General features: G+C 44.1%; 2 protein-coding genes across 2 annotated transcripts; one reads left to right on the top strand and one right to left on the bottom strand.

The window, feature by feature from the left end:
- The first annotated feature begins 4,825 nt into the window (after positions 1 to 4,825).
- LOC125513621 lies at positions 4,826 to 9,540 on the top strand. The gene is made up of 6 exons (XM_048678784.1): positions 4,826 to 5,196; positions 5,607 to 5,729; positions 7,735 to 7,914; positions 7,993 to 8,074; positions 8,873 to 8,937; positions 9,043 to 9,540. Exons 1-6 carry the CDS (start codon positions 4,906 to 4,908, stop codon positions 9,343 to 9,345), a joined length of 1,044 nt encoding a protein of 347 aa, XP_048534741.1. The 5' UTR covers positions 4,826 to 4,905; the 3' UTR covers positions 9,346 to 9,540.
- A 1,973-nt stretch (positions 9,541 to 11,513) lies between these two features.
- Positions 11,514 to 17,353, bottom strand: LOC125513749 (glutamyl-tRNA(Gln) amidotransferase subunit B, chloroplastic/mitochondrial-like). Its single transcript, XM_048678940.1, has 9 exons — positions 17,207 to 17,353; positions 15,726 to 16,406; positions 14,759 to 14,968; positions 13,943 to 14,083; positions 13,650 to 13,853; positions 13,202 to 13,399; positions 12,506 to 12,574; positions 12,044 to 12,160; positions 11,514 to 11,923 (listed from the first exon to the last, which is right to left on the bottom strand). Exons 2-9 carry the CDS (start codon positions 16,347 to 16,349, stop codon positions 11,843 to 11,845), a joined length of 1,644 nt encoding a protein of 547 aa, XP_048534897.1. The 5' UTR covers positions 16,350 to 16,406; positions 17,207 to 17,353; the 3' UTR covers positions 11,514 to 11,842.
- Positions 17,354 to 18,024: the final 671 nt, after the last annotated feature.

Genomic DNA, 18,024 nt, shown 5'->3' with positions numbered 1-18,024 from the left:
CTTGATATCAGGAAATGAACAAAAGTTGCCGATATGGTGCGATAATGATTGAACTTACTTCTGGAGCATTTCACTCATGTCCGCAAAATCCTTAGGCTCTTTACGTCTCGAGTCTAAGACAATTACTACTCCCCCGTCAAGGTTAATGGATATCAGAATAAAGTGGAACCTGCGCACACATAACTCATCAATTACAATACTAAACCTCAAATAAGCGAAACCGAATATGCACAAGACAGTAACACTCACTTGAAGTTGTAAGGAAAGAGTATTTCCCTTTTGTTTTGATGTCGAAGGAATGCTTTTAGCAAGTTTTCCTTAGTATCTTCAACTCTATTTTGTATCGTCCATTCATTTATGGTATTTGGGCTAATGAACCCAATGTCGTAGATTTGTCCTCTTTTGCATTCGACGATCTTCAATATGCATAATACAGTGAGGGTAATTATATATGCATGCAATGAACGAGCTGAGCTAGAGACTTAATTACAGAAATAATACTTATAGACAGTAGCAAGAATGAGGCGCTCAATCCTAGCAACCTTGAGAGCTCCTTTGAATACCTTATGATGGTGTTAAGGCCCAGGGGTGCCTCTCCTTGTTGGTTACCGGCCCAAGTAGGCCGGCCCAAGGACCCCTAGGTTGGTTCTGCTCTGGGCCGTCAGTCCGACCCATGTGCCTCATAGGAGAAGAATCTTGAAGCCTTGTCGTTCAATGCAAGGAAGCCGGAGCAATCCTCCACTAGACTCCCCTTCACGGACTTAGCCAACTAGGTTGTTGAGGGAGTCTTGGATTACAGGGTCCTCGGGTGTCCGGGCTGTGTGATATGGGCCAGACTGATGGGCCATGAAGATACAAGGTAGAAGGCCTTCCCCCGTGTCCGGATGGGACTCTCCTTTGCGTGGACGGCAAGTTTGGCGTCTGGATGTGTAGTTTCCTTTCTCTGTAAACTGATTTTGTACAACCCTAGGCCCCTCCGGTGTCTATATAGATTGGAGGGTTTAGTCCGTGGAGGCTATCTGAATTCATGTAGGCTAGATAGCTAGGGTTTAGCCATTACGATCTCGAGGTAGATCAACTCTTGTAACCCCTATACTCATCAAAGTCAATCAAGCAGGAAGTAGGGTTTTACCTCCATTAAGAGGGCCCGAACCTGGGTAAACATCGTGTCCCCTTTGTCTCCTCTTACCTTTGATCCTCAGACGCACAGTTCGGGACCCCTACCCGAGATCAGCCGGTTTTGACACTGACATTGGTGCTTTCATTGAGAGTTCCCTTGTGTCGTCGATAGAAGGATCGATGCCTCACCTTGTCATCAATAACAGAATCACCTCTGGAGGGGCCCTAGCTCCCAGGCAGATCCTCCAGCTCAGCGGTTTTACCATGGGTGCCCGCTCGGTCGTTAAGCCAAAAGCGGCCCCTCAAATCGCCAAGCATCATCTCCGCATCGGCCCCAAATATTCCGAAAAGATGGACCCGGCAGATGTCTCGTCCTTGAACGAACTGCTAGATCGCATCGCCGCCCTGGGGGTCGCAACAGACTATGATCAGATTGGGCTTAAACCCGATCAGAGGGAAATCAAGTCCCCGCCGATCACCCATCTAGTGGCGGTTGTGGAGGAACAAGCCGCAGATATTTCTCCCCCTAAACTGAGAACAAGATATGTCCGGATTTCCGAGCCATGCAAGCCAGATACCCATCTTCGAGAAGAGACCCCATGTCCTCCGAACATAGAATCTAACGTTGAGCCTGGCTGTCACCAGGACGCTCTGGATCCTGGGCTGGTGACCTCGGAAATTCTTCAAACTCCGGATGCAATAGCGGGCCAGGGTTCGGATTTTAGCCCGCCCACCCACCACAAGCAATATTCCCCAAGCAATTCAGGTCCTCCAGACGTATGCGACCTAATGTATGTGCGGCAGCAGCATTAGGAAACGGTCCATCACTTCAGGGCCAGATTCCTCCTTGTTAAAAACAAGATTAAAGATTGCTGCGGCGACGACGCGGTTTCAGTTTTTTGCCGAAATTGTACGGACGAGGGAATCCTCAATGCCCTTAACCGCTGCCGCATACTGCACTTCACAGATTTGGGACACATAGTACAGAAGTATCGCACAATGGAAAGCGCCTGGAAAGCCCAGACAGCCCGGTGGGAACTGCCTGCCTTTAAGCCACCCACTGGACGAGTAAAAAGGATGCATCCCTCACGGAGCACCCAATCATCATCCTATGGACAAGAAAATAAAGCCCTTTACGGGACATAGAACTGTCCTTGATTAACTACTCGATAAGCCCTGTCAGATACACAGTACGCCAAATAACGAACCAACACATAGCCTTCGAGCATGTTGGGTACTCCGGCAGGTGGCTAAGAGCGGCGAGGCCATCCTCACCAACACTACCTCTGAGAAATACGCCTCGGAGGATGACGATCTCAACATCTTTACGGTCTACGAGACCTTTTCTTCAAATAACCGGCGCAAAAGGGCACTCCGCGATCTCGCCGAAGTCAACTAAGTAGCTGCAATGAATCCTTGGAATGATACGGTGATAACTTTTACTGCCAATGACGAACCAAGGGCCCGATCAGTCCGAGCACCAGCCGCTTTGGTCTTAAACCCGATCGTGGATAGATTTCGGCTCACTAAGGTGCTCATGGACGGTGGCAGCAGACTGAACCTCATCTACGAGGACACACTCAATAAAATGCAAATGGACAAGAGTTGCATCGAGCAAAGCAGCAGCACCTTTTGAGGCATTATCCCCAGTCGAGAAGCACGATGCTCGGGGAAAATTAAACTTGATGTAGTATTCGGCACACCGGAGAACTACAGGTCCGAAGAGTTACTCTTCCACGTGGCACCTTTCAACAACGGATATCACACCCTGTTAGGGTGAGACGCCTTCGTACGCTTTCAAGCAATACCCCATTACGGGTACATGAAGCTCAAAATGCCAGGGCCCAACTGAGTTATCACCATCACCAGTGATATGGATATAGCACTCCCCGCTGAAAACAAAATCGCATTCTTGGCCCTCGAGGCACTACCTGAGGCCCTCGCGGCCAAGGAGTTAACCACTCTGCGGTCCACAGTGGACAAGGACGATGTAATCCTCGATAAGAGGTCCAAGTCCACTTCTTTCAAGCCAACAGATGAAAGAGTGAAATTTCAAGTTCACCCGACGGATCCCAACAAGACATCCTCCATTGGAGCACAGCTGGATCCGACGGTCGACGCCGCATCGCGTGCGTTCTTGCGCGAGAATTGGAACATCTTCGCCTGACATCCTTCGGATATGCCAGGATTCCCACGCGGACTGGCCGAACATAGCCTCAACATAATAAAGGGGTTCAAACCAGTCAAGCAAATGTTGCGGTGATTTTTCGAACCCAAGCGGCAAGCTATGGGGGAGGAGCTAGCCAAACTACTTGAAGCCGGGTTCATCAGAGAGATCAAACACCCGGACTGGCTAGTAAACCTGGTCATGGTGCCAAAGAAGGACAAATCCTGACGCCTTTGTGTCGATTTCAAAGACCTCAACAAGGCCTGCCCTAAGGACCCCTTCTCGCTGCCCCGCATTGACCAAATCATTGACGCGACTGTAGGACACGATTCATTATGCTTCCTCGACGCATATTCCAGATACCATCAAATCAAGATGATAGTTTCGATTAGCTTCGATTTTGTCACTTTTGCCCAGATTACCACGGATGTAATTTCTTCGTGAAACATCATATGCGAGTATACCGGTTGACTATGTATACTTAAAAAATAAATTCATAAAAGGTGCACGCGCACTCATGTTCACCAAATCCGCGTCCATAAAATATACTATTCATACCGGTTGACTTTTTCTAGAATTTTTTTGAATTTACTATTCATAAAAGGTGCGCGCACCCATGTTCATCAAATCCGCGTCCACAAAATATACTCCCTTCATTTTTGTATACAAGGTCACAAACCCATATTACAGGTATCAAGATAAAAATCAATGCAATGTTTAAGTCAATGTTGCAAGCTAGGTTGTCACCTTGTTTGTCGTGTTAATTAATGTGGTTTTTCTCTCCCACGCACAACAAGATAACCCTCTTACTCCTTGTTGGTTGATTAATGTTGGGAATGCAAGCCAACCTTATCACTCCCGCATGCACGCAAACACTGTTCAAGAATTCACCCGATTAATCAGTTAATGAGCCAGTTAATCGCTACTCATAGCTTGACCGAATCGAATAACACCTATTTGTCGCGTTAACTTGTCAGGCCGATTAATTGGTCAGTTAGACCAATTAATCAGTTGTCATGCTGATTAATCCCTGCTGACCCATTAACAGGTGGGCAAATAAAGCCCAAAATTTTGGCCCATAACCCCATCCAGCCCCATGCCGCTTCGTAATAGATATGATTAATAATTTTACCTCCTCTCTATGCTTTTCATATGTGTATGGCAACATATTTTGGTATACTATATAGCTAGGGCCTGGGAGCATGAAAGTATGGAATAATACATTAAAAAATTTAGATATATGTTGGCAAGTTTCTATTCAATCTACCGATTAATGGTCGACCGATTAATCCAGTTAATAGGCTGATTCATTGATTAATCGCTACTCCTAAACTAACCGAGCAGCTACCAGGTAACGGTTTCTTGAACATTGCACGCAAATGATATTAATGTTCCTGGATGCTAATACGAGGCAAATATCATTAATTTTGTCTCGATTAATGTTAGTGACCTTGTATAGTTGTAAATTGTAATTTTGATAGTGGCTTTGTATGAAAAATGAAGGGAGTACTTCAATTTCCGTGGAGCAATCCATCCGATTTCGCGTCGCCGGTCCCCTCCAACAGAACAGAGGAGGAGCGGGACTGTCAAAAAAAAAGAAACAGAGGAGGAGCGGAGCCATGGCGGGGATCCTGGCGTGGGCGGCCGACGTGGTCGGCGGCGCCGGCGACAGCGACGACGAGGCCGCCGCCGAGCGCGAGCGCGCCGCGGCCATGACCCCGGAGCAGCGGCTCCGCGCCGCCGACCTGGACGCGCGGGCGTCGTCGCTGCGGCGCGCGATCCAGGACCTGCGCGCCCGCGTGCCCCCGCCGAACGTCGCGCAGCGGCTGCCGCACCTGCACGCTCACTCCCTCGCCTCCTCCGCCGCCCTCGCGCTCCAGCTCAACGCCCACTCCTCCACCAAGGAGCAGGTAGCCCTTCCTTCTTCCACACTCCAGTTTCTGGCGTCCGCGCAGATCCAATGTTGCATACATGGATTTTATGCGAATAGCCTTCGATTTGAGAATAGCGCATCCTAGCACATCCCATTTGAGTACGTGATTAACAAGTGCTACCCGTATGTGGATATCTGTAGCTGTTAATTCCATTATGAATGTGATTGAGCCAAACTTGCTGTGACTACTCCTTTTCTATTTCATAGTTTCGGAGTGGGTCTGCTGATAACAGTGATAATGTGATATGATCATTTCTATCACCTGCTCTTATCACTTTCGACATCTATGGTCAAGATTTCCCACTCACAGTGGAACCGATGTGATGGTTCTGTAAATTTCGCGTTCCTAAATGTATATCTGTAATGTAAATTGACCACCTTTTGTAGGCACTGCATAGAGAGGTGAAAATTCAAGAGGAAAATACCGCCTATGAGAAGGCGATATCCGATTGCCGCCAGAAAATTCAGGAGAAGCAGATGGAGGCTGCTGTGCTCCAGAGTAATTTGAAGGTACATTGTCATATGGTTGCACCTTTTAAGTACTTGTTCTACCCTTATGCCATTTTCTCTCTGTTTTTCGTGTCCCTTCTGTAGTCTCTTTCGTAGGTGATATGGGCCAAGGACCATATGGTAGTGTCGAACTAGGCAGCAGCTCTCTCTTAAAAAATAGATAGTTAGAATTGCTATCTTAGAGATAGGATTTCAAAGAGTAGGGCTGACAATTTAAATTAGGATCCAACATGTGGTTCAAATCAAGAGCCGTCCTATATATAAATGACTAGTGGGTACTCTTTTGATATTAAAGAAGAATGCCGGAGTAGTGAGCCTTCAACCTTGCCTCTCTGGTGCAATTCTTCTCCCTCTCTAATTCTTGACATTTAACAATCTTCCTTTATTGTATCATATTTGTTGTGAACCTTGATCCACCACTTTACATGGGTGGGAGTTAATCGTTTCCTATAGGCATGACTCTGACTTATCCATTAAGACTTGAACTTACCTTTGGCAATTTAATCTTCTTCAAAACTCTATCTCTAGCAGTGTAATCTAACTCCAAGTCTTGAGCTTTATCCTTAGGGCGCTGATAAGCGCCGGTGCGCCGGCCGAAACTTACGGCCGGTCCTACCGCGCACGTACGATCTGGATGGTTGTAGCCGCACGATCTTCGTTGTTGTAACTGCTTCGTTCAGGAAAACAGGACAAAGAAAAATCCATGGCGCCTGTCACCCGCGTCCATGCCGTGATCCTTCAAGACGCCAGCCCTCGCCGGCCGTCCTCGCCCTCTTGCCGCCCTCGTTGCCGGCGGTCGTCCTCGCAGCACCAACCTCCCCGGTTCCAACAAGGATGGGTCGCTCCTGCAGCAAATCGTCGCTGCCTTCTAGCACGCCCGCCGTCTCTTAGTTGCAGCACCTAGCCGCCGCTGTCGTAGCACGTCTGTCGCCACACAACCGTGCTGCCGGCCGCAGTCCTCAACATCGTCGTTCGCGCAAAAATCAGAACGCCGGTTGAAGCTTTTTCTCACGTAATGGAAGCTTTTTTTCCACGCCGGTTGTAGCTTTTTACAGACTTGAAGCTTTTCCTGAAGCCGACTGAAGCTTTTTTCATCGCGGGTTGAAGCTTTTCCTAAGCCGTTTGAAAGTTTTTTCCATTGTTGAAGCTTTTTTTCCGCGTCCATCGGCGCCCGTTGCCCACCTGTTTGCAGCATCGCCGCGCACCGGTTGTATCAACTCCGTATGTCGCTTCCAACATTGTAGGATCGTCGGTTGACGCTTTCAATTATAAGAGTATGATTGTAGCTTTTTTAGTTCACGGTGGTTCGATTGGAACTTTTTCAAACTATAGTTGAAACTTTCCATATAAACTGTTGTAGCTCTTCGGTCACAGAGTTGTCCAGTTGAAGCTTTGTATACTACCGGTTGAAGCTTTCAAATTAAACGGTGGAAGCTTTTCTCAAGAACGATTGTAGCATCGTCTCAGCTATCAGACGCCATGGCTGGTCGTGACTCGTGAGACATCGTCGGTTAACAGCGTCGTGCGCAAAACTCTTGCAACTCCCCTCATGGCGACTTCTCCGGCCCTCGCCGTCTTCTCCGCCCCGTCGTGGCTTCCCCTAACAGCAAGGGGGCATCATGCCTGTGCGTGGGGTGCGGAGATGGAGGAAAAGAACGGTTCCAACTACCCCCACATCGTGAGGAAGAAGAAGTGCAAGAGAAGGAAAAAAAAAGATTCAGAGATGTAGTGCTCGTGGCCTGTACGACGCACGATCCAGACGGATCGCAAGGCTCGGGTGCGACCGGCCCAATCTTCGGCCGGCGCCCCGGCTCGAAACATTATCCTTATCCTTAGCAATCCAATCTAACTCAAATTAATTATTCTTATCTCCACTTCCCAACCAATAATGCTCAAGCAGGACGTTCATGAACAGGCTCTCCTTGAATGCATCTTCCCTGTTTCAGCCAAAATTTGCAGGAGCTGGCACAACAGATAGCACTGTAATATAATATGATATTTGCAGGAAATGGAAATTGCAGAGCTGGATTTAAAGGCAAAGGTTGACAATGCTATCATGGAGCAAGAGGCTGCTCAACATAAAGCATCAATGGCTGCTTCGGAAGCTACTGGAAATGCTCTGCTAGAAGCTGAATCGTTGATGAATCTCAAGTCTAAAGACTTGGAAGAGAAGAAGGGGGAGTTGGTATGACATTTATAGCATCTCTTGTTTGTAGATAAAAAATGCATGTTTGGCTGTCAATGACTTTTTCATCTTACACAGAAATTATTGGAAGACAAGATACAAAGATTGGAGAAAGTATGGTCCTCGGTTGAAGAAGAATCTTTGAAAAATCCAAGTCCTGGTACTTTCCCCGAGAATATTAACTAGCTCTATTTTATTCATCTTTACTTGCACTAGTATAGGTAGCATAGATTGTTGAAGCTGTTACCTTGCATACTTTATAACCTATCCCTAATAATGTATGATTGTGCAAAACGACACAATGCCTAAATCAAGTGTTACTTAAGCTAGTGCCTTTTAGTAAAGAGTAAACAACACACCTAAAGCTACATGTGTATCTGTGGAAGCACCTTTTTTTTTTAACTGAGAAACACCAAATTGTGTGCAACAAAGATAGTTTTAGTATTGCCTTATGCAAACATGTACTTGCGTGATCAAAATGTTCAATTTTGATGAGATGGGTTCCAAATTTCTTTCTGTTGGACTAGAAATTTTTTAGTCGTGACATTGTACTTTGTGAGGTGGTCAACCAGCTAACCTGTCTGCAAGGTCCATGGATCTGAAACCATGATGCTTAAAGGATGGTTGTACCTGTTAGTGTCAAGAGCTTTGTTCAGTGTGGTGATGGTGGGTGATCCATTTGTGGATATAAAATGACTGGGATTATATATATAAAATGACTGGGATTTTATATCTCTGTTTTAAAATAAACACTTGATAGTACCGTTATTTAATGTAGCCATAAAAATCTGAACAGACTTTAATTATAACCTAATAGATCCTCATAGGATGTAGTGCCAAAGACAACTAGTTAAGTGGGTTTCCTTTTTTCTTAAGAAGTGATGCCCAGTTATACCCACCGAAAAATTATTCCTGCTGTTACATCGTCTTGTACAAATCGGTTGTCCTCTCTCCGCAGCCCAGAGGGAGAAGGTACTGGAGAAACAATTACATAGCCTCATTGAACAGTTGACAGCTAAACAAGTGAGCTTCATATTCTTCAGTCTACCAACTGCAGTATCTTGTTAATTTCTCATGGTTCTTCCCTCCTAATATCTTAGAACATACTTTTGGTCTTCTACTTCCTAGGCTCAAGCTGAAAGGCTCATCACTGATATACATGCCAAAGAAAAGGATCTGGAAAGGTTGAACAGTATACAGAGAAATCTTCACAGCGGCTCCAGCGAAGCAGGTGCAGCACGGAACCGGTTCGGCGGAGGGCTTCTGAGCGGGGATGAAGATTCTGGCTCCAAAGCTGCCCGGAGACCCGGCCAATCCGGTGGTTTTAGAACAGAAGGCCAGAAAAGGCTCATGATTCTTAGGTCCGCTTTTGTTCTCTATATCTTGGTACTGCACGTTGTCGTCTTCATAAAGATATCAGTTTCGAACTAGGCAGTGTACAAAACACAAGTACTATACCCTTGTGTAAATAGCACATGTAAAATTGATGGTGGTTGTATTTTTTGGAGCTTAACTTGCAGCCCCTGAGTTTGGGCCTTGTTTTAAACTAGAGCAAGTGATGAGCGCATCGATGTGATCCCTGTTGCTGAATTTTTCTGAGGATAAGATTTCATGTTTACTTGCCCATCAGAAGGTGCAAATTTCATCTGGCATTCACTTGAAGCTGTAAGATTTTGATAGGCAATGTATGTGAATGCTTTGTATGTTCTACTGATCTACTGACCCAGCTAACCAACCACCTCACTCACCGCAGAGATGCTTATATCTCCTTGTGGTCTAGGAATTAGTTTCCTAACCACTGCTTGTGGCTCCATCTTGACTACCCTGTCAACCACTGCTCTTGACTCCATCTTGTTTGCCCCTTGAGCGTCCTCTAGAGGGAGGTGAGGGTGTAGGCACACCATATGGTCCAATATGTTTCTTGAGTTCACTGACATGGAAGGTTGGGTGTAATTGGCATCCTTTCTGAATGGGCCATAAAACCTTGAATGTAGTTGCAAATTCCTGTGAATGCCGACGGAAGTGTGTCCCTTTCTTTTCTGCTTTTGTCAGCATAGTATTTCATCCTCTCCTAAGCTCTCATCAAGTTGTCCTTGATAGTTTTGAGATGCTAGGTGCATGTTTTGTAGTAATGTGGGGGTATCGTCATTGATAGAATCCGGTAGGTTAGATTCGCCTACCATAGGAGGTGGGAACCCATACAATGCTTGGAAAGGCGTCATTTTCAGAGAAGTACGGAAAATTGTGTTGTTGCCAACCATGAATGCCATTTCTTGGGTTTGTCAAAGGCCATGCACTTCAAGTAATTCTCCAAGCACCTGTTCACCCTTTCAGTTTATCCATCTGTTTAGGATGATATGAAGTGCTGAAATGGAGTTTGGCTCCCTAGGATTTGAGTGTTGGCAGAGGTGGTTCGTCAATATTATCTCTATCAATGACTATACCAAAAAGAAGGCCATGTAGTTTGAAGGTATTCTCTGAGAAAACTCCAGCAACTTTCATCACCGTGGTAAGGTGTTCAATAAAGAGAAAGTGAACATATTTGATGAATCTATCTACCACAACTAGTGTTCTAAAAAATAGTTGACCCCTCAACAAAGTCCAAACAAAATCAGGTAGTGGCAGGGGTTTGTAGTATGTTCAGACTCGTTGAGCTGGTAAATAGAGCATATGCTTTGAAAAAAAATGATCACATCTTTAGGCCTCCCCAGTGGAACACGAGTTTCAATTTCTCATAAGTAGCTCTTTCCCAAGAGTGACCTCCCGCAGTTCAAATTTATGAAAGGAAGTGATGAGATCATGCCTAAGTGATCTGTTACTGGCTATATCCACTTTCTTTTTGTGTCTGAGAATGTCATGTTTCAAAGTATAATTTGGATGCGAGGAGGCACTAATAGAGATTTATGTAATTAGCTCCTGCGCTTGCCATCAGTGCCATAAGATTTGACTAGCTCAGTTATACATAGAGGTATGCAGTGCCATACATCAAGGAATGAACGTAATGTTTAACTCTTGATAATGCATATGCATTGTTGTTTTCTCTGCTTCTTTCGCGTTCCATTGTATATGAATGTCCCAATAGTTTAACCAACAATTTTTTAGGTGGCCACCAAATGGAAGTTGGAAAAAGGTTATCAATGTTGTGGTGGTACATCGACAAGCCGCAGCTAGTTGCGCGTCGCCCATTGTGCATGAAACATAGGGCGCCGGAAGGAGGTTTCTTTCGCAACACACTGCAGTTGACTAGCATGCTGTAACTGCCTCCATACCAAGAATTCACGCCATTCAAGTGTTGACAAGCAAGTGATCAGCCTTTTTGTGAATCACTGAAGCAAAATGTACAATTTTTCCGCTGTGTGCCCACGGTTGCTTCTTCTATAAAATTGAAACACCAAGGTTTAAATGAAACACCAATTTAAACGTACATTTCTTCACATATACCTTACGGTCCTACCGGCCGTGCGTTTGAAAATTTTGGAAGGGTGTTGCCACAAATGTCAGCTTATTTCAGTGAAGAAATATTGGTGATGCAGTGGTCTAAATTCCAAATGAAAAAAAAAAGTTTACAGCTGCATACAACCAAAATGTAGATGCTCACATTTGAAGTTCTAGGATGTAAAACAATAAATAGAAAAACAGGATATAGTAACATGTAACTCTATGCAGATAATTCATCTGTACAGCACACTACTCCATTCTTATTATCAGCTCAAACACAGTGTTATGTGAGCTGGATTGTTTTTTCTTACAAAATCCGGCTCTAAACGAGGGGGAAACGAGATCCATCCCAAATTCAAAGCAAGAACTACGCCTACAAAAACCAGAATCGGAGATGTTTTCGCCCAAAATTGTAGTTCCCGCTGCAGGGTTTTGCTTTCGTTCGATGTTCCAGTCATCAAGGACCACTTGATGCGCCAAGAAAAAACCCTCAACAGCTGCCCTTCAGCTTCTCCCCCAGGATTTTGTTCAATAAAACAGGGCTTGCTTTACCCTTTGATGCTTTCATCACCTGGAACCAAAATATGGTCAGCTCTCGTGAGTGCGGAAACATATGCGAAGGCTACCCAAGGGGAAACATATACGAAGGTTAACCAAGGGGAACACAGCTACACACTCAAAAATAACTAACCTGGCCAGCAAAATAGCCCTGCAACTTGGTTTTCCCAGCCCGATACTGCTCAAGTTGCTTCGGATTGTCAGCGAGTACTTGATCTACCATGGCCTCAATTGCTGCTGGATCGGTAATCTGCCATTTCCCAGTAGTAAATGTTAGTTGGAAAACCCAAGCACAGACTAAAAACACTGACATAGCATCAGCTACATCATGCACAACATTAATTATCTCATCACAACATATCAGAAAATGTGTAGAAAAACTGATGAAATCAAAAGGGCACCTAATCTTTTTGCCAATTTTCAGCTTTAAATTTCATTTAGAAGGTACTCGTTGTCTGGTTGTTCCTCGATGGAAGCTACAAGCCAAAAGTTGGCAACACACTTGAAACCGGTGGCAGGGCCGCAGCATTAATTATATATTTTAAACATTCAAACTACTACGAGTCCAAATAGTAACCAATGTGACCACATTTACCTGAACCAGATCCTTCTCCTCTATCACAGACTTAACAGTTCCGCCTTTGGCAATGAGGTCAACCACAATCTGCAAGACGCAGAATCAGGAAGAAGGTATTAGAAGTTTAGAATGCCATGACTAATGGCAAAGCCTGAGAAGAATGCATATTCGTAACAGAACACGAGGCATGCAACATATGTCAGAATAACTGAAGTACTAAAGTTCATTCTTGCGCAACCTGCAAACACTCTTGGTACTAAGCAGCAGGGGAAAGACCAGAAATTGCTCTTTTCCTATTTGAAACTTATTTCTACCATAGTAATCCTGTGTCCTACTACGGAAATCTTCAGCCATTTCTTTTTGTAGGGCATATTTTGATTGGTCAGGACAAGGCTTTGACCAACAAATACTTCATTAGTATATATAACATAAAATTGATATCATTAGATTTGTATTTTAGTACTTACTATTAGGATTTTTGTATCACATAAACAACATATTAACAGAGTATTTTTTTTGGCGCCAAGCCTTGTCTTAACCAATCAAAATAGACCCTACAAAAAGAAACAGAGGGAGTACAAAAGAAACTGTCGAGTATCAAGTTCTGGATGCCAGAATTAGTGCAGCAGCAGCGTAGCACAATTAAAATGAAGAGACTGCATATAACATGCTTTGACCAGCGTAGATAAAAAAAGAATTTAGTTAGCAATGTACCTCCTTGGCAATTTTCCCACTGATAGTTCCATTCTTTATGTATGCAATCATTTCAGAAAGCTCCAGAGGTGTTAATTTACTTTCATCAATAGAAAGTTTTTCATCCTTCAGATAAGCAGTAATATCACCCATGATCCAGTTGGCAGCTAGCTTTGCATCAGCGCCATGCTCGAGTGTGGAATCAAAGAAATGAGCAACCTGGGATGAACATACACAGATCAGATCGCCAAAGCTGCAGTAAATAATAGAGAAATGGGTTGTCAGGAAAGGAGACAAGAAACTGGAGGAACTTTTAAATGTATAACACAAGACATTAGGAGATCATGTGATCCAACAAAATATATGAACCTCAAGCAAGCCTGATTGAATAAAATAGGACTTCCAAATACACCTCCACAAAGCATGCACATCCATGACAAGGGAAAATGGAAGTACTGAAGATGATTACCTTATCGTCATTAGCTAGGAAAATAACATCTTGCATGCTGAGTCCCATGTTCTCATAGCGCCTACGCTTTGCCTCAGGAAGCTCGGGCATCAAATTACGAATTTCATCAATGTACTCACTAGTGAGAACAACTTCAGGAAGATCAGGCTCGGGAAAATATCTATAGTCGGCGAGTCCCTCCTTTTTTCGCATTGTAAAAGTTTTCTGAGAATGTAGATAAAGAAACGGATTCAGAAACTCTAGGAAAAGTTAAATAGGTGAGCACAAGCTAACGACAAATGTGAGATAACAACCTGAGAGGACTCATCCCAAAGACGGGTTTCTTGTACAATTTGATCAGCCTGGCTTCCTTTGTGAAGAAGAATCTGCCGGGAGATTTCATAGTCTATTGCCCTACTTATTGCAGAAAATGAGTTCATATTCTTTATTTCAACCTGCCAGAAATTAGAAGTGAAGAAGCATGTCATGCCACATTGCCATGTGCAGTAACAGCGAACAAACAATGAGGACTTTAATTTATTTTCCATTTACTACAATGATACATCAACTAATGATCTAAGGAACTGCTTGCTCTCAGAAAATGGTTCTTTTGTAATGTCCATTGTTGCTAAGATTCCATGGTCAGTGCCATTGGTCTTAACACTGCTGAAGTCCATGACTCTGGTAACTTTTCTTGATATTTCTGAAGGCAAAGAAAATAACTAGGATACACGAAAACATCTACAATTTTCACAAGCACAACTGACAATCATACATGAAGGACTTTTGTCCAAACCTCTACAGAGAACCAAACCTCTGAAAGTTCAAAAATATTTCATGCACCAACTGAATGGCTAACCAGATAACTTCCTTATGTGAACATGCAATGTCAATATTGTATGCTGTACTGAAAGAAAATCCAGGAGAATCTATCATATAATGGGAAATCATCATTTAAACTGATATATTTATCAGAACTAATCAGGCCTTAATGGCCTAAAATAGTAATATGAGGTCCTGAATAAGTTTGTGTACTGATGAATCATCAGAACATATCCGTGATGCAGATGTTCTGGACATGGAATATAGAATAACAATCAGTTGGGAACTTTTAAAGTTTTGTTCATTACCTTTGTACCAAATTCTGATTGTCCAATTGGTCGAACAGAAACATTCACATCACAGCGAAGGGAACCTTCATCCATGTTACCATTGCCCACTCCCAGGTACCTAACAAGCCTTTGCATCTCAGCACCATACTCAGCAGCCTCTATCCCTGTCCTCATATCTGGCTCTGAGACAATCTCAAGCAAAGGAACACCGGCTCTGTTTAAGTCAACCTAGCCGACCAGAATAGAGATACAGATTAACCACTTGAAACATGTAGTTACTAGTGCAATTAGCCAATACATAATTGTTTGATTCTGAGTTAACTTTGTTCTTGTCTCCATCTTTGATTCTGTTCAGATTGGAGGGTGTAAGTACACAATAACATGGTTCAGAAATACTCTCACATAACCACAGATGTATTGGCACATTATTACAAGTTGCCCCCAACCTCATCTTCTTGTATTAGGTTTGAGGAAGAAAGTCTTTTAGTTTTTTTTATCAAAGCCACAAAGAGATAAAGATGCTGATCTGATATTAATTGCAGTTCACCACTTCACCTGCTCTTGCCCCATGAAGTTGTGCCGCATTTGAATCTCAGTTGGATATGATGCTGGTACTTATATTCTGTATGATAGGCAGGGCTAAACTAATGACCACATAATAACTATAGATAAGTGTGATACTGATACCCTCTATGTATATGCCCCCTGTAGCAAAAATGCATAAGAAGCATAATCCCCTGTATCACTTTATCTTCTGAGTTCATTACAAGATGTCAAACTTGTCTTAAATAAATTCTGTGACTCTTCATCTTTAGCATTTATGAATGCAATGGTTTAGAAAATGTACTGTTGCTCTGTGGTGGATGTCAACTTTTTCCATGATTCCAGAGCCATATTTGCAGCATAACAGAATACCATGAGAAGTTGATAAGACTACAAAATTTTAATGGAAAACAGGTAGTTAACCAGGAATAACAAGGAAAACCTGAGAGTAACTTCCGGATTCAGAATGAAGCAGCTTGCCAGCATCTTCTTCCATATGAACCCTCGTGACCCCAAATCGCCTGTGACCACCACCAAACTCAACTGGAATATCCACATCAAGGTAACCCTTCTCAGCAATTGGAATGTCAAACTGCGAAATCTGGTACCCCTTGGGTAGGTCCGGGTAGAAGTACTGCTTCCGATCAAACTTGGATGTCATGGAGATCTTGCAGTTGAGAGCAAGGCCCATTTTCACTGCACACTCAACAACCTTTGCATTCAGAAGCGGCAATGTTCCAGGGTGGCCCATGCAGGTGGGGCAAACAGTGCTGTTAGGCTGCGAGCCATAGTTGTGTGGGCAGGAGCAAAATGCCTTTGTGATGGTCGAGAGCTGGACATGGGTCTCAATGCCGATAACGGATTCAAAACCTTGTGTCTTCTGCTCCGCCGCCTCCTTAGTAGCCTGTTGAATTGACTTGGGCACTGCTTTGGGCTCAGTAGTCTGCACACTCTCCGCCCTAGTTGTGAAGTGAGCTAGTGGACGGTGTTGAGTGGTACAGAACAGGCTGAAATTTGCTCTAAATAAGGTTGGTGTTCTGATCCCTCGGAGAAGCGTTAGAGCCATTGTGGTCAATGCGCCTCTCGTGAATCGCAATTCACAATCTACTGGATGGACCACAGCCTGCGAGCGGGGGAAAACAATATTGAATACAGCCTGATCTCAGGATAACAGAAGAAACCTGTAATAATTGCATAAATAAAGTACAGATTCTATGATGAGAACGAGACTCGAAGTAATTTAGATAAACTGCAAGACATTAGCAAGGTTTACAATTTAGCAAGCATACTTTGATGAAGTTTAGGTGGCTAGTTGGCTACAACCTAATTTTCAGAGGTGATTTTCTAGGAAAGATGCATCAAGCCATTGTTCTCCACAAGAGCGACCAATCAGTGAATAATCAAGCCTACTCTATACTTCCAAACCTGGCTACTGACTGGTCGCTCACGTGGAGAACAAGTATGGTTTGATGCATCTTTTCAGAAAATCACTGTTTGAAAATTGGGTTGATTTATCATTCATGAATGCAGCCACCTAAAATTCATGAAAGTATACCGGGTAGTAGATACGGATATAGGGATACGGCAATTTCTAGAAACAACCTTACGGAGATACTGCGAGTATATAGAAATAATTAAAGAAAAATGCAGCATTCAGCATGTACTGAAGACTTAAATAATTTTAAGATGTGTGATCGGCGCCAGTCCCACTCCCAATCCCCCAACAGAAGCTTGATGCCTGCCATGCCACTGCCCCGAGATGTCATTCATTCCCACTCTCCGCTCCCTAGCCAACAAGGACACACGTCGACAGAAAGCTAAATAGAACAGCAACGGCAAGAGCGGAAGCCAGCAGGCGAGAGGGGGGAAGGACTAAGGAGGGAGGGGAGAAGAGGGCGTGGGCCGTCATATTACTCTGCTTACCTCTGGGAGCAGAGATGATTCAGCGGCGCCGGCGGCGCGGTCGCCGGAGCTTGGAGTGGAGCGGCGCGTCCCCCCGGGGAGATACTGTGGCGCGGCTGGTCCACCGCTCCTCGATGTCCAGGGTTCGCTCGACGCAAATGGGCCTTGCTTGGCTTCTCGCTCCTGTTGGGCCAGCTCTTTTGAGCTTTTGTAGTGTTTTTCGTTTGCGGGGATTTTGTGAAAAGGGTTACCAATTGCAAACGTCCCTCCGAAATCACTAATTAAGGAGTATTCATTGCAAAGATCACTTCAATTCCCCTAGTTGCGACAAATGGTGCACATGCAGCGCGTCATTTGTCGCAACCTAGGAGTTTTTCTTTTTTTAGATTCGTTTATTCAAAACGTTTTATCTCTCAAACCATGCGTCCAAATCTTGAACCGCATTCACCATTGGATTTCTCGCGTCGAGATCTTCAAAACTAGATCCCATGTTAATAGGTTTTGACGCACTTTTTTTAAGAAAAAAATCGGATGAAAAAACCAAACCAGGAGTACGGACTTTTTCCCTTTCCGAAAGAGGCACGCCCGTGCCTGTCACGAAATCACAATTGTGCTTCGCACAGAAGCAAAATCGTGACTCTCGCGGAAGAAAAAAAGAAAATGCATTTTTTTTTCGTTTCCGAGGAGGCACGGCCGTGACTCTCGTGAAAACACAACCGTGACTTTTGCGGAAGCAAAACGTGACTCTCGCGAAAGAAAAAAAACAAAAAACACATTTTTTTCCTTTCCGAGAGGCACGACCGTGACTCTCGTGTAAGCACAACCATGCTTCTCACGGA

Source organism: Triticum urartu, chromosome 6 (genome assembly GCF_003073215.2).
Source record: "Triticum urartu cultivar G1812 chromosome 6, Tu2.1, whole genome shotgun sequence".
NCBI classification, from domain to species: Eukaryota; Viridiplantae; Streptophyta; class Magnoliopsida; order Poales; family Poaceae; genus Triticum; species Triticum urartu.
Note: the sequence above shows the minus strand (reverse complement) of the source record. Positions and strands in the feature narration are given on the sequence as shown.

Bases quoted from the DNA above. Each gene is read 5' to 3' on its own strand.
- LOC125513621 (XM_048678784.1), top strand. From the start codon at position 4,906: ATGGCGGGGATCCTGGCGTGGGCGGCCGACGTGGTCGGCGGCGCCGGC. The intron at 5,730-7,734 runs GTACATTGTCAT...TGATATTTGCAG, and splicing joins TGCTCCAGAGTAATTTGAAG to GAAATGGAAATTGCAGAGCT. The intron at 8,938-9,042 runs GTGAGCTTCATA...TCTACTTCCTAG, and splicing joins AACAGTTGACAGCTAAACAA to GCTCAAGCTGAAAGGCTCAT.
- LOC125513749 (XM_048678940.1), bottom strand. From the start codon at position 16,349: ATGGCTCTAACGCTTCTCCGAGGGATCAGAACACCAACCTTATTTAGA. The intron at 12,575-13,201 runs GTACATTGCTAA...TGCGTCTTGCAG, and splicing joins GTGGGAAAATTGCCAAGGAG to ATTGTGGTTGACCTCATTGC. The intron at 12,161-12,505 runs GTAAATGTGGTC...GGGAAATGGCAG, and splicing joins AGGAGAAGGATCTGGTTCAG to ATTACCGATCCAGCAGCAAT.